Source organism: Spea bombifrons, chromosome 6 (assembly GCF_027358695.1).
Source record: "Spea bombifrons isolate aSpeBom1 chromosome 6, aSpeBom1.2.pri, whole genome shotgun sequence".
Classification (NCBI taxonomy): domain Eukaryota; kingdom Metazoa; phylum Chordata; class Amphibia; order Anura; family Pelobatidae; genus Spea; species Spea bombifrons.
This window is the reverse complement of record NC_071092.1, coordinates 42,482,646-42,498,657: the sequence shown is the minus strand read 5'-3', so window position 1 is coordinate 42,498,657 and position 16,012 is coordinate 42,482,646. Positions and strand designations below refer to the sequence as shown.

The 16,012-nt window shown below is 43.1% G+C and overlaps 1 protein-coding gene across 3 annotated transcripts in view; it reads left to right on the top strand.

Annotated features, from left to right (window-relative positions):
* Positions 1–16,012, top strand: part of MAST2 (microtubule associated serine/threonine kinase 2) — a 79,447-nt gene that overhangs the window by 21,672 nt on the left and 41,763 nt on the right. For 2 of the 3 annotated variants that reach the window (XM_053469932.1, XM_053469930.1), the window contains exon 4: positions 5,554–5,585. In XM_053469932.1, coding sequence (XP_053325907.1) covers positions 5,554–5,585 — 32 coding nt within the window. Of the gene's footprint in view, positions 1–5,553; positions 5,586–10,869; positions 11,208–12,138; positions 12,340–16,012 lie in introns of those variants that run through there. The other variant, XM_053469933.1, reaches the window with a different exon arrangement.

The following is a 16,012-nucleotide window of genomic DNA, read 5'->3' as shown; positions in this document are numbered from 1 at the left end:
ACATCGTATATTAAAATACTATGAAATGTATAGTTATGGCGGTGTGTGGATAGGCAAAATATTTAGCTACCTTTTCCCACTCGGCCCCTGCTGATCGTTGCCGGTGTTTTGTGATACGGGACATCAAGCTTCTAACACAGAATATAAAAGCGGACTGTGTTGCGACAATAACCTCTTTGTAATGTAGTTGGGTGGACAGTGGACTCCTCGCCGTAACGGGGGCCGGTATGCGTTTACACTTTATTACTTTAAATTAGAGAGAAACATAGTGTTTGTGTGACCGTTTTGTGTTGCTATGTGGTTGCCGCACTTTACACTTTATTTTTAATGAAAGTGCTTGAGAAGATCAGACATGGAGATTTTATCGCATTCTGATAAAGCTGAATAATACATTTTGAGTTTCATAAGCACTGCACTGAACGCAGGGCTCCCATTGGCTGAACGATCTCCTGGCTCACCTGTTTCCGTGGAACGTTGTGTTTGCTAATCCAAGTTAAATGGTTAGGCTTTTCCATGAAAACGGCTAATTGACCCCAAACTTTTGACGGTTTACGGCTTTTGAGGATTTGATGATGCGTGATCCGTCACTGACATACGTCTGTTATGTGTGTGCGCTGTTTCATATCACATTGATTTAATTTCCGTTTAGTAAATTAGTTTTATGAAAGCTTTTTGAGTCTGGACAGACTAAATGAGAAGGGGGCTTTTAAACCTTTGGGTTCTGAAAGCCGCAGAAGGCCTTAAATACAGATTTATTAATGTTGTGAAAGCAGGCCTCCTCCCTTAATGTAATTAGCTAAGAGCTTTTTTCCTAGATTGAATTCTTAATTAAAAATTCCTGGGTTTTGTAATTGGATAGTTTTATCCGTGATTCGTTATTGTGTTTATACGTAGGATTCACATCTACAGGCAGTGAAGTCATCGCCACGAGCCCGCCAACTAAATCCGGTGTGATTACAGATCGGTTTCTAAAATGTTTTTGGTGTTACTCTTGCAATCGCATGGGGGATTCAGCCCCTTTCCCCCACCTCTCCGTTCTATGCCGTGTAGGAGATGAGTTCTGGCAAACCCATCTCAATGCTCAGGATATACTTACTGCCGGTGAGCCGCAAAAGTCGCAAGGGAGGCCTAACAAGACCCCCTTATGTGAGATGAAACCAATGTGAGTTCATTGTGTTGCTGCTTGAAGAACGGGCGTAGATTAAATAAATGCATATGAAGAAATTTCTACTCTTATGCACCCGTTGCTCTGGGGTTGCCTAGAGCTCTGTAATATTCCTTTTAGTAACTTTTGTAACTAGATGACACAATTACTTGGGATAATACAGGTTAATCTTTATTTCTTCTCTGTAGGAGGATTTAGGCAGGCAAGTGGCAAATGAGGTTTAATATAGAAAAATGTAAAGTTATGCATTATGGGGGGAAGGATTTAGGAATAATTGTAGACAGCAGACTTTGCAGCAGTGCACAATGCTAGTCAGCAGTTGCAAAAGCCCAATACGTCATTGACGTGTATAAAACGTGGTATAGATTCACGGGAGGAAATATCGTCTTTACCTCTTTTAGTCAATGCTAAGAACTCACCTTGAATATGCGGCACAATCCTGAGCACCGGTCCTTTAATAAGGAATTATGGAACTAGAAAAAGTACAAAGGAGGGCTACACAATGTACTAAGGAGATTGAAAGATCTTAATTATGAAAAGGGTTGCATTTATAGAAGCCAGAAAAACAGCGTCTTAAAGGGGATATTATAACCGTGTGCGGGGGGCGATATAAAGAGCTCTCCGGCGACCTGTTCATTAACAAATGTACAAAGAACAAGAAAGCGTCCTCTGAGACCGAGAGAGCCGAGATTTCACACACAACAAAGGAAGCGATTCTGTACAGTAATGTCAATAAAGGTGGAATGGGATTCACTAGAGGTAGTTCTATCGCATACAATGGATGCCTTCAAAAAGGGTCTGGATATTTAGAAAAGCGGAACATAGAGGGCAATAAATGAGAGGTCTGATCGCCTTTTGGAGTCCAGAAGGAATCTTCCCCTAAGTGGCAAAACTATATAAAAGAAAAAATAAATAAATAAAATAAACACAAAATAACCTTGAAACGCAGAAAGGATAATTAGAAGGGTTTAGCTTATTGGACTTGGGTCGGTTTTTAACCTGAATTATGTTAACATGTAATCATGGTCATGTCTGTGGATAAAAGTGTGTTCATTAGTCATAGAACGGGTTTATAGAATACTCCGGTGAGATGATATTGCGAGTTAACCTCTATTTATAGGATTATGTTGTGACCTCGGTTCTGCGAGGCGTTCCAGGCACGTGTTGGCGTTAATCTGAGGATTTAATATCCATTTATTGACGGCTAAAGTGCATCCAGACATAAGCCGGCACAGATATGGAGCGCTGCGTACCTCGCGTGTTCCTTCTCTGTATGGGCAGCAGAATCGATGACCAGGCGGATGGATTCTGCTAGGTAAGGATTACTTTTTAGATGACTTGACTTAATTACAAGTAGTGAAAAGCCTAATTCTCCGTTAGTTTATCCCAGCATCTGAATAGAGAATAAAAATAAGGTTGTTAACCCCAAATTGTGCTCGTTTTTGTGCGCGTGTGTATATGTATCCCCCCTCATCCAGTGTCGAATTTTTTAGGATTGTGTTTATTTGCACTTTTGTTTCTCAGATTCTACCTTTGGGTCGCTAGAATAGATACATAAAATAAAACCCCATCCACAAACCGAAACGTTCCGATGCCACAAACATGGTTATTAATACAGCGTGTTACACTCCGCTTTCGCCGATCCTTTTAGATCGGTAAACCGCTGTTGATCTGGGCAGAGGGGTAATTTCGGGGGCATTTACCCCTTGATTTTGCCCTCCTTTTTTTTTTTTTTTTGCATTGTATGTCGGACAGGTGTAGATAGTTCACGTTGATTATCTGCCAAGTGTTCCGTACCGGTTATTTCTGGGCCTCTTGGTGGGTATTGCCCTCATGAAGAATGATGCCAGCCCCCGTTAATGGTATCCCCTATCTATCGCTTTGCATAAAGTACATAAAAATTGTGATTATGCTCACAGATTTATACAATCAACATTAGAAACCCACCTTATGTGTTCCCCATGAAATTGGCCGTCTTGATTTTCCATTCTTAAGCTTTATTTAATGATTTGTGCCATGAACGCGTTCCTGTTGTGACGTGCTTTGTCAGGGTGTGGGTATAGCAGGTCGGTTCAGATTGGGAAACCTATTATGCTTGCTGGCATAGGCTCTTGTTGCAATAATTATTTTTTCAAACCCATAATACTAAACGACAGCCGTAGAGGCTCTGGTAGGTTTGGGAAATCCATTCTCCCCCATTTTACTCAATCTAGGTAAATTTCCCTGCATTTCTCCTGTTATAACGAGACAGATTATTCAAGCAAAATCTAAGTAACGCTCTTGTTTGGGGGTCATTTTCTTAATTTATTATTGCAGCAAAGTATTATTACTGACCTGTTGCCCACAATATCTAGTCTTTCTACACATATTGTAAACTCGGCCGGTAACACGATCACATTGTCGTCTTTCTACGCGGCGCGGTTAGATTGTCGGTAGGGTACCCGGTAATGTGTGTGTGTGTGTGTGTGAAGTAGGGTTTCTACGCTGCTTTGAGCCGGGCCCTTCTCACCTCTGTCTGTAAGTCAAGTTGTTATGTTCTGTACTATTTATGCCCTGGCTTACCCGTTGTACAGCTCTACGGAATACGGTGGCGCTATAAGGCAATAATACCTGCGCTGAGGACCCAAAGCTTCCCGTGGGTGCCCTTTGTTCCTGTTTTTCCTGGTAATTTACATGCGGTTCCTCCCGTGTTCACTACAGGTGTGTATCTCTACAGGACGATGGCAAAAGGATTTAAAAGCATGGAGCGTTCCCCTTTAATGTGATATATGTGGCTCGCTCTTTATAATATTTTTTCTTAATATTTGCGTTTGCTTGCAGCAGCCCCACTATCTTCTCGTAAATCTTTTGGTAGGGCTTTATTTTATTTTTTCATCCGTGTTTATTTAATTTAGTAGGTGGTGAAAGTTTTTATTATTGGCCCCTTCTGTGCTTAAGGGAGGCTATTGTTACCGCTGTTTTTTTTTTGTGTGTTTTTTTTTAATGTAATTTAAGGGGTTAATATATGCATTGCTAATTAGTATTACTTTGAGGCTCGATATCTAGCTTTGTCTGTCTTGTGTGTTCCCGATACATTTGCTGATCTTTAGTCTGAACATGTTAAAGAATGTGTTGCTTTGTTTGTACAGTGCTGTGGCGTACGGTGGTGCCATATGAATCAATTAACATATGGGTAGGTGCTTCGGCAGTATGAAGTTTAGCTCGATACCATCGACCTTCCTCTGTGCCGTCTGGAGGTTCACTCGCTGGAATCACCTTGATAACTCGCAGAAGATGCTCTCGGCCTGAACTCGCAAGTGAGAGCTCAGCAGATCCGCTAATTACATCTCTGTTGACTTTAAGCTCTGGAGCTTAAACTCTGGAGCTTGAACTAAAAGCTCAGGTCATTTGATCAGACGTTTATGTGCTCGAGGAAGATCTGTTAATGTCATTTGCATTGGGACCCATCTGTGTAGTTTGGTGCCAACGGGCTCTCCCTCACCGCGGTGCCTAATTGGCCCCCGGATGATTATAATGAGTACCGGAGTTGTAGTTATAAGGGGTTCTATCCAAGAAAAACAGACGGTTACGTTATGGCTTTTGTGGGTGTATGGATCCTGGGAAGAGGGCTAGCGCTGGGAGATTGTAAATTAAAAGGTGTTATTTTATGACTTCCTCAGAGTGCTCGGTTTTAACCACGATCCTTAGCCTGACCTCGTCTTACCCGAGTGATACGCTGATGTGTCAGATGAAGTGCGTTTCATACAGAATGTGAGAAACTCCTGGTACTATCAAAATCTGACTTTGGAAATGATTTATTCAATCCTCTTCAAGAGCTTGTTTTGTTCTACAGGCCACAGCTGTGCCAGTCATACCTTTTTAATATGTTTTAGTGCCCTGTCTTCTATATTTACAGTGGGTCAACATCCCCTTCTAAATGTTTATCCATATTACTGTAACCTCGTGGGCTCAAAATTCTGGATTTCCCTTTATTTATCCCGATCAGAAGCTTTCAGAGCAATGAGGCCATCTACTGGTGAATTAGTAACATGCGCCGCAGGACAACGTATTGAAGCCACACACCTCACACACACACACGCACACACCCCACACACGCACACACACTATTCAGTTCTTGTTAAAATTGATATCTGTAGCTCAAGCATTGATTGACCGGCACATTCATGGGAGCAAAATCTGTGGCAAAAAGATAAAAGGTACAGCGCTGTTTGTAGCCTGTCTGTGCGTGAACGATTCTGCTATCATACAGAAGCGATACAATAGTATGTAATACCTGAATTGTAGCCACTTTATCGGTGGCACCGTTTTATATCTGCTGCATTTATACCATCCTAGCTGCAGGATTATGTACCGTTTATGTGTAACACTATTTTTTCTTTCTTTTCTAGAAAGAACTGAGTCTCCCGCGAAGAGGAAGCTTGTAAGTGGATTGTTTTTTTTTTTTTTTATATTCTCGAAGCTCAGAAATATACATGGTGATTTTTTTATATAAATACTAATATATTTAGTGCACCCTTCATTTAATTGTACAGCGCTACGGAATATAGTGCTATATAAAATAACAAGAAAGCATACAAGGTCTTACTGGTCTCTAGCTATTGATTGAAACAGTGTTGCGCGTATATTAAATTATTTGTGTAGCAGTTATTCCTGTGTGCAATGAACATGGAACAATTGTTTAGAAATACTTTGTTTTAAAACATTTTAAGCACTCAACTAGCTGAAAAGATTGACGTATTTTGTTTTTTCTCTTGTGCTAATAAATATTTAAAACTTTGGCACAAGTGCTTAAAACCTTTCGGCGTTATCCCTGATTGCGGAAGACAGTCGATTTTTTCTTTTTTTTTTTTTTTATTCTTGTATTACTTTGATGTTGCTTTTAAGCAGATCCTCGTCAATACTTCTGCCTGGTCTTTTGTCGACGGTTGTTGATCTCCTATGACTCGAGTACACAGCCCGATGCAGCGGACCCGGCGATAGCGTTGTTACTTCTCTAAGTGTCTCGAAGGGTTGGGATGCGGCTGATCTCATAATGATGGCCGGAGAGCCCTTTTATGCAGGGGAGAAGGTGTTGTTTATTATTTACTTTAACGGGTTACTATATTTTTAAACCCAAAGTTGGGTGAGAAATGCAGGAGGCGCCGTGTTCGATGCATATATACAGCACAGAAATGCTGGCTTAGCTGCTGGCTGTGAGATTAGATCTTGGCGGGATGGCTCCCAATCTGTTACCCGTTAGCAGAAGCCTCTGGTTATTGTAGGTTGGCCGGTTTCATGGACCTCAACCTCCAATTGTGATCTCAATAATTAAAATAATTAAAATGTCACCAGGCTGCTGGCACGCTGGTCACACCGCGCTTATCATTTACAGATGTTTAAAAGGAAAAAAAACATTTTGCTGGGTGAAAAAATGGCTGGTTCTGCAATCTCCCTGACGGTTAACCATTTACACGCATGTGCTTTATCAGCACAGTCATTTTTAGCAATTATAACGGAGCTTCCACGAGATTCCGTGTTAAACATCTTATCCCGTTAAGCGTTTCAGCCTCCAGGTCCGTGGGACTTTTTCCCAGGGACCTGGAGGATTTTGCTGTTTCAGTTAAAGGGACGGTGTACTGCCGTTCATAGCCCCTCAACCTCTGTGGTCTGACAATTCCCTCCGCTGCTTGAACCCCTAAGCTTTTTATGCATTAAATGGCAAATGATGGCGGGAATGTCCCTTTAAGACGGGTTACTACAAAGCCACGAGCCGTATGTGCAGAGTTACTCCTAAGAGGCCAGTCCTCCCTCCGACCAAGACCTCGGACCCCATAAGCCGCAGCGTACCCCGTGTTTGGGTGTCGCACTCCGTGAGGGAGCGCGGTGGCCGTTTGGCAGAACTCGCTGTATATATGCTGTCTGATAACAGATTGCTGTTCTGAGCAGCAGCTGACTCCGCTTGGATATAAACCGATCCCAGAGCCTCATCCAAATAGACCAAAGGGCGTTTACTGTGTTCCTGGGATTTATCTATACCCCCCATCTTATTAATGATCAATTTTTAACACAATAATGTAGCATTCAGTAATTGTGCTTCATACATTTGTGTAAATCCTGCAATAGAGTTGGGTCCGCAGCTTTTAGATGGACGCTCTTGAAAGCCGGTACTTTTCTCCTGCTTGATGGAAACAAAGTAACAGACAGACAGACGGACTCCTTTAGATGTTTTGTGGATAGATTAGTTGTTCCAGCTGTACTTCTCACTTAACACAAAAGCGCTTGACGTTGCCTCTCGCTTGACAACTCAAACCGCAGTAAAAAGCAGGGTCTACGCGCCCCGGCGAGGTTTACATTACAAGCATTAGTGTTGTTATGAGGGCCGATAGTTGCCGCTCTCTACTGGCCCTTTTAATAGTCTGTTAAATATAAGTAAAGTGAATTAGTTCAGATTAATTAGAACAAATAGTTTTTGCCGTGGCAGATACGTTTAATGAAGACGTGATTAAGGTGTAAGCCCGTAATACGATTAGTATAAATACTTTGGCTTACGTCCCGTAGTTAAAGTGCAGGGGTCGGCTTCCTAACGTTTCCCTGGACAAATATAAAAACATTACAAAGAGTTCCTAAACAGGAAAAAGACCTATCTGTAAATATTATACCTTTTAAGAGAGCCTCGAGAAAAGGGAATTCTCTGGGCGCTTGGTCTCAACAACCAACCCTGAGTCCTGCCCACAGTGGGTCCCGACGAGTGGATTGCCACTTGGCGTTGCTAGTTTTCAATGAGCAATGAAAGGAGGCTACGGGTTTAAGTCCTCGGCTATGACATTTTCAGCCGAGAGGTGTTAAAGGTCATCTCTCCGTCACCCGATTCCTTCTCCTTTGTGCAGCTGTTGCACGGAATAAGTAAAAATAACCCATTTGATTAAGAGTACACAAAGCCTTCGCTTCCCTGCCGGCGCATGCACACAGGTATTAATTACTGTCATCCTAGTGTATATTTATCTGTGATTATGCCTTTAATGCCCTCTCTGTTATTGCCGGATCTCAGGTTAACGTTTTGTTCTTCTATCAAACGGTGTGTCATCTTGAGTGTTATACGTGTTAACCGGGCATTAGGAATGCATTTCATCCGAGAACGATCCTGCGTAAAGATCCAACGGCCAACGCGGCTCAGCTTTAATTAAAGATTTTACAAGAAATTCGGTTTATTCATTTTTTCCCACTCATCTGTTTTAAAAATATAAATGACTGGTGAGTAGAGCTGAAACAACGAATCGATAAAATCGATAATAATCGATAACGGAAATCATCGATAACGATTTCCGTTATCGATTAATCGAGTGATCAATTCGTTGTTGGAGCACTCGGCTCCTTTTACTTACCTCCGCGAGCGTTCCCCGCTTCTGCTACACGCTCTGCAGTCTCCGCCTTCTTTTAGCTACGTGACGGATGTGACGCGTTCCGGAGGTAAGTATTCTTCATGTCTATGTGCACGGATCGCACAGAGCGAATCGCTCTGTGCGAGTGGCTCCATTCGCACAGAGCGGTTCGCTCTGTGCGAGTGGCTCCATTCGCACAGAGCGGTTCGCTCTGTGCGAGTGGCTCCATTCGCACAGAGCGGTTCGTGAGTGTGGGTGCAGGGCAGAGTGGGGGTGGGGGTGCAGGGCAGAGTGGGGGTGGGGGTGCAGGGCAGGAGACTGGGTGCAGGACAGAGTGGGGGTGGGGATGCAGGGTGTGAGTGTGGGTGCAGAGCAGAGTGGGAGACTGGGTGCAGGGCAGAGTGGGGGTGGGGATGCAGGGCAGGGTGTTAGTGTGGGTGCAGGGCAGAGTGGGTGCAGGGCAGAGTTAGAGACTGGGTGCAGGGGCACAGTGCAAAGTGCTGGGTGCAAAGTGCCAGTGCTGGGTGCAAAGTGCCAGGGCTGGGTGCAAAGTGCTGGGTGCAAAGTGCCAGGGCTGGGTGCAAAGTGCAAAGTGCTGGTGCAAAGTGCTGAATGCTGGGTGCAAAGTGCTGGATGCAAAGTGCCAGGGCTGGGGCAAAGTGCTGGGTGCAAAGTGCTGGGTGCAAAGTGCCAGGGCTGGGTGCAAAGTGCTGGGTGCAAAGTGCTGGGTGCAAAGTGCTGGGTGCAAAGTGCTGGGTGCAAAGTGCTGGGTGCAAAGTGCTGGGGCAAAGTTTCTTGAACAGTAATAGTCCACCTCTTTTCAGAATGTTTGGGGTTATTTTGTTTCATAAATATTGTGTTTGGGTTCTTGTACTTTGAAAATATTGTTTTTTATTACATCATAACAAAATAAGAATGTTAATGTAAATTTTAAGTTGTTTTTTAACATCCAGTTCATTAAATTCTTTTAAATAAACGAAAAATTTGCATATTGTTTTTTTTTATCCGATTAATCGATTAATCGAAAAAATAATCGGCCGATTAATCGATTATTAAAATAATCGTTAGTTGCAGCCCTACTGGTGAGACCCTTCAGCAATAAATTGTGTATGATACAGAAAAAAAGGGGGCGCTGTTAATCAAACACTGTTATAAAGGGTTAATGATCACTCATCATGGATGGAAGGGAGTTCTCCAGAGTGGGTTCTGGTCCTGCAATATGGCGTTTTGAACAATCTTACTTTCATTGTATTCAGAATTCCTGAGCCGGCGGAAAACGCGCTGCCTTTCCCATTTCTCAGATTTATAGAAAAAGTGTTTTTTTTTTTGTTTTTTTTTTTACATTTTATAACAAAGGGTTCAATTAAAGCGCACATTTTATGTTTGCTCGTGTCAGCAAGACCTTTATTTCACCCCTTCGCACACACTTTGTTAATAACAATGTTGTCTGCGGGGATCTAGCGCTGAGAAAATGGTAAATCAGAGATGCCCGGCAGGAATTTAGCGCGTTCTTTCATCCTCGCTAGCAATGTGGGCCCGGGAAGAAGACGGGGCCCGGAGATACGGAATCAAAGCGCGCATAGACGGTGGCAAGGAGAGGAAGAATTTGGTGGAGGGATGACGAGCAAAATGCTATGAGAGAGGGAGAGGAGAAGGGAGTGAAGTGAGATGATGCAAAAAGTCTGCTGGTCAAAGGCACTAAAACACCGATGATGTCAAGCGGAGGACCCACCGGAGCCGTCGCATCGGGGGCTGGCAAAGGAACGGAGCGCGGCCTGGAAGCTGCATAACCGCGATCTCCCGACGGAGAGTGGACCTGGCGGGAGACGGGGAAAGGTCTGCGGGATCCCGATGTAAAACGAGGAGGGTCTGAAAGCAGAGAGGGGTAGAATCTAATCTCTTAAATCCTCTCCGATTAGGTGACGATGTGATGTATCGGCTTTGTTTTATGCGACCGGTTAATCATCGTGCCATAAACCAGTTTCGTTTATCTATCTTTGCCGAGCGTGAGATTGGCGTGGAAAGGGCTTTTTTAATTTTGCAGCTCTAAACTTGTTTGCCTTCTGCTCCAGTTGAATTTTAAACGTATGAAATGAATCATAAACTAATCCGCCGAAATGGAATGTTCCGGTTGTGCGAGTGGAACAGCTGCTGCAAAACTTCTTCCCGAGTGACAGCCGGTGTCGCGCACGATCTCCAAACCCATCCGGACCTTTCCAGCCGCAAAGTCATTCCTTTTCTCTGTCCCCTTTTTTATTGTGCCGGCTCCTTGGCCTCCCCTCCTCCACCCGGTCAGGTTTTTGGCTCGCTCTGTGGTTGTCTGTTGCCGCTGTGATATCCGAAGCCCAGGAAAACATTCTGCTCGGTGTCACTGATTTGCTGTCAGCCATATCAGGCGTGCATTGCTATTTATATGACTGCTGAGGGTTTTCAGGTGGACTCCGTGCTCTGAGTGTCACTCGCGCCGAGCCCTCCTTTGGACACCAGTAATACCATCATTTTGAACTAAAGACCCCTGCCGAGGGATGTGCGCGCAGGACGCTTTGATCAACTTTCTTCCATTGGAATATAACCAGCTCCTCCACATCTAGCTGAACGTCGTCCGCAGCATTTATTCCCGTTTAATACGACATTATGATGAAAAGAAGACAAGAGAGATTCGGAGCGCCAAACCTGCGGATCCAGTAAGCACCGCCATTAAAGAGACCCGTCCTACGACACCGGGCATAGATTAAACAACCTTATATATTTTTAAATATATATATAATTTAGCTGCTTTATTTTTAACGCTCTTAATTACCACCTGTAAATCTGTTAAATACGCAGAGGGGAAATTGTTGGTATTTTGTTAGGTGGCAGCAATGTTTCTTCTGCTATTTCCCCTTCTCCATAAAAGTTAGTGCTTAAAAAGAATGATAAATGTATGACATTATAGAAAATTAAAATTATTGCTGATCACCCCAAAATTAATTCCCTTCCATGCTTTGCTTCCCTTGGAGGTATTAACCCATTATTCAGTCAGTGTAATTTCCCCATGAAACACACACTATGTAGCTTTTACTAGTCGGGGTAATGCTCTTGTAAAGAGTTGGTTAACTATGAGATCAGGAATAAAGCCTCTCAGCGGCTTTTAAAATAAGGGGTTAAAAAGAGGATAAAATTACCCCCATGACTTAACGTTTCGTGGCAGAGGAGTCTGCAGTGAATATCGGGGCTATTAGATGTCTTTTTGTTGTTTCTCGGCCCCCTGGCACCCGCTCGCCCTAACAGGTGCGAGTGAATCTGAGCACGGCTCCAAGAGCATTTATAGAACGGAAGGGCGGCAGCTGCTGCAGAACCCCTTGGGGAAGCCTTTCTCGGCCTTCAACGTACACAATAATCTGCTGCAGACCCACTTTATCACTCATGCAAAACTAAACTATATATAAATGATGGCAGGGAATGATGCCCTTTAGCATTGTTTTCTTCTCTGCGCTTTTAACCCATTTAGAGCGGTTTAACAGATAAAATTAATTACCCTACATGAATTATTAATGACCCAAAAACTAGTCCCAGAACTCGCGCGTGGAATCTTCTGGTGCTTTTTAACGCTGATTGTTTCTGGTACCCCGTCAGAATCTTCTCTCCTCTGCATGCGCACTGCCGAGGAAGCGAAGCCCTCCACCGCGCTCTGTCTCCATCGTCCAACCCGCAGCACCTGAAAATCCCGTTCAGTGCCGACTGCGCCCTCGACACCTCGCCGCTAGCCTTTTTCGCCTACCCGCAGCCACAGAGCAATCCGGGTAGCCCCTGTTACGGTAGCCCACTGCCGTGGAGGTAAGATGGAAACGCCACAAGTAACCGCATGATGCGAAGGGCGCTGTGAAAATAATCCTGGACGTGATGCTTGTTTGCTGAACGTTGGCCTCTGAGGGTTTATGTTGCTTTATTATTGCAAATTCATACATATACTGTGTTTTGGGGGGGTGCGTTAAAATTGTAATGATCGACCTCGTAAGGCATGGCCTGATGTGGATGATGGGTAGCATTTCATCAAACCCCCCACACACACTTCAGATGTAACAGAAGCTAATATGTGTACATCTGGAAAAGGGACTTCTGAGACCTCACCAGCTTCACATCTTTGTAGCGGACTGTCATTTATAATATATCACAAACTTCTTTGAATTGCCCATTTTTAGCGTTTGTGAAACGTTTATTTTGGTCACAAGTAGAAAGGAACAATATACTGGATTTACCCGATTTTTATACGGGTATAAGCTCTTTTTACCCGGTTCAGTCGATTATTCCTTCCCAGTGGAACCCGGTACATTCTGGCAGCTTCGGAAGGAGTGAAATGAGAGGAGGTGAACTCGGGACAAATAAGTGAACGATTCCCAGCATTTCTGGACCCAAACGCACAAGGAAGAGATTTGTAGAAGAAACTTATTCCCCCCGGACTTCACCAAATTATGTTTGTGGTGAAAAAAAGTACATAGGAGAACGTCTAAAAGTTTTAAGTGAGAAATAGCCACGGGAACAAAAGGACACTTTATACCAGAAATCAAAATATTATTTGTAGTTTTAATATAGCGCCATCATATTCAGTAGCGCTGTACAATGGGTAGACATAACAAGTAGTATATAACATAAGAGTTTGACTTACAGATGCAGGTGAGGGGGGCCCGGGTCAAAGAGCTTACAATTTACAGTTGAAGAAAAAAAAAGATTTTAAAACCCTGTTTTTTTTTGTTTTTTTTTTTCGTTCTTGTTGAGTTTTTAAACCTAAAGGAGAATGGTGCGATTTAGTTGGAGGAATCCTGGTTCAGTGAGATGATGTGATAGTAGACTAGTGTGCTGTGAATTTAAGTGATTTTATTATTTTCCTGATAAGTGGGTCTTTTGGAGATATTCAGAGTTGTATCGAGAGGTTTGAGTTGCCATCACCTGTAGAATTGCTGCGTCAGCCGTTCTTGTTTGCATGTTGTTGACTTGGTTGCCATGGCAGCCGCATTCATTCCTGTGTATCTGACAAGTCATTTACAGTTGGATATCCCGGAGCCTCCCGAGGTCAGGCACGCTGCTGCCGCTCGACTCCTACGCTGCCTTTCAAAAGGTTCCCGGGGGTTAAGTAAAGCTTTGTTCCTGGTTCAGAAAACAAACGACGTTCTTGTGTAATAACGGCTTTAAAGCGGAACGAAACGCTGAATCTTTATTAAAAAAAATATCTTACTATTCCTGTTATATTTTCAGACAGCAGCGCATTCACCGACTGTATGAATTTAAGATTTATTACAGCCAAGTCAAGACAAACAACCGGACTGCTGGTCATACTGCCTGCGGAAACCATAGTATAGCTCAGTCTTAATCACCCAGTCGGACATCGCATTACTATAGAACCGGCTGTGGTGTTAGAACTGAGAAAATAACCCAAAACTATAACGGCTGACGATAACGGCGTCCTCCATGTCTGCAGATAAAGGCAGTTTCATGAAGTGTATTTTTATGCTTCATAGAAAGTGTTTCTTTTTTTCTTTTTTCTTTCTTTCTGAATAATTCTTTGTATAAAGACACATTTTCTGTGCACCAAGTGCTTTTAATGAAGCGTTCGAGGCGCGCGCTATTTCATTCATATTGCATTAGAGAGACGTTGGGGATTCCAAGCGCAGGAAAGGCATATGCGTTATAGCCGCAATTACCTGTTACTGGAAATCCTCCCGCGAAGGTTCTGTGTAGCGTTACGCAGATATTTTACCTGGCTTCATTTCCAGCGAACAGTCCGTATCCAGCTGTCGGGGGTCCTGTTATGGCCTTTGTGGCCTTTCTTTATTAGCATATACATTAAATGAATGGGCCTGTCTTATAATAACTTGATGATAAAATTACACCACCTTTGGAAAATCGTTTCTGTATACTACATAGGGACATTTTTTATGTTTTTTTTTGTTGTTATTGGCAGAGAAAAATTAGGAATAAATAGTTTGTCAAGGATTGGCTCCCAAAACAAGTAGCGCATCCCAAAACAGTTTAACTTACAGAAACGCGATGATTAGAAAATATTAAAGTCGATGCCTTTTAAAATAAAGGTTAATCTCATAAAGAAATGCCTTTTCTGTTTCTATGGCAACAGCCAATAAGTGTCTGCTTTTTTTGTCACATGACAAATGAGCCTTCCCTGTGTAATGTTGAATGAGGCACGATCGTACGAGATTAAATATTCTCTGTGAAAGATTTAGGTTAGTAGCCAAATGATGATTAAAGATGCCATTCCACCAATCTTACCGAATTAAGCACTTTTATAACTAAATGGTATGTTAATTAAGGAACAGGAATGTAAAACATTTCTTAAAAAATTTACATTATGGTCCAAAGTGCTAATATTTTAAACTCGTCAGCCTTTGGTAGTGTTTTATCCCCCCCCCCTTTTTCTTTTTATACTGTGCACACAATGTTATCCCCCCAGCTTAAGCATCCGTTTGCTTTGCCGGCGGATACGTTGTGTGCCTGCGCCGCTCTCATCGGCAGACACAGATCCGTGGCTTTCAGGTCTGTTGGATCGGGGGGGGACGGGGGGCTCGGGCTTCGCTCAGATGCTGCCGCATTACTACTCCGTAATGAAGTTAATTGCATGGCAGTGCGGTGAAAAGCACGCTGGATTAAACAAATTATTACACCCCAAGCATAGAATTCAACAGTCGCAGCTTGCATTTAATGCCGCAAGTTATAGGCTGCCACGCACTTCGCCCGTAATAACATGTTTCGTCTTAAGCTATGACTCCGGCTATAATCGGGCTTTATCTCTTGCGCGTGTCGGCTTCTGCACGGTTAATTCACAATAACCCAGGAAAAGAGCCCATTATCCAGACTCAATTCCGGATTTCACTTTCTCGACCAGGAGTGATTTACTGAGCTGTGAACAGAGCCCACGTATCAATCCACACATCCATACATCAATCCACACATCCATACATCAACCCACACATCCATACATTATATCCCAATGTGAGAGCAAAACGCAAATCGATTTTAGCCTGCGCTCACGCTTCTAGGCAGTCAGAACGTCACCGGGAACGTCATGGTCGAATTAAGCTGTCCAGGCCCTAACTTTGCTAGTTTCGAATTATAATCACACACTAACCTTTTCCCTCTTCTGCTGGGTTGCTGTTCTGTGCATCTACCTTTTGATGAGCTTCGATGTCCTGGTTTGATAATGTGATAAATTACATTCCGTTTCACCTTGCTATTTGGGTCACCACCCCGCTCACTACCTCATCCCTAATTCCCTTTAAACACTGCCAAATCTTTTGAAATGTCCTATAACGCAGAGCCTAGAACACATTACTTGGTATCTAGCTGTGGAACGCAGAGCTCAGAGCAGTAGTAGAATGTTTTTTTTAATTTAAATATGAAATATTAACGCCAGAGTGGTTATTCATTATTATGATCTGAGCAAAATGGGCAAAAAGACAACTGAATTATTATACGGATCGCACAAGAGATATAAATAGAT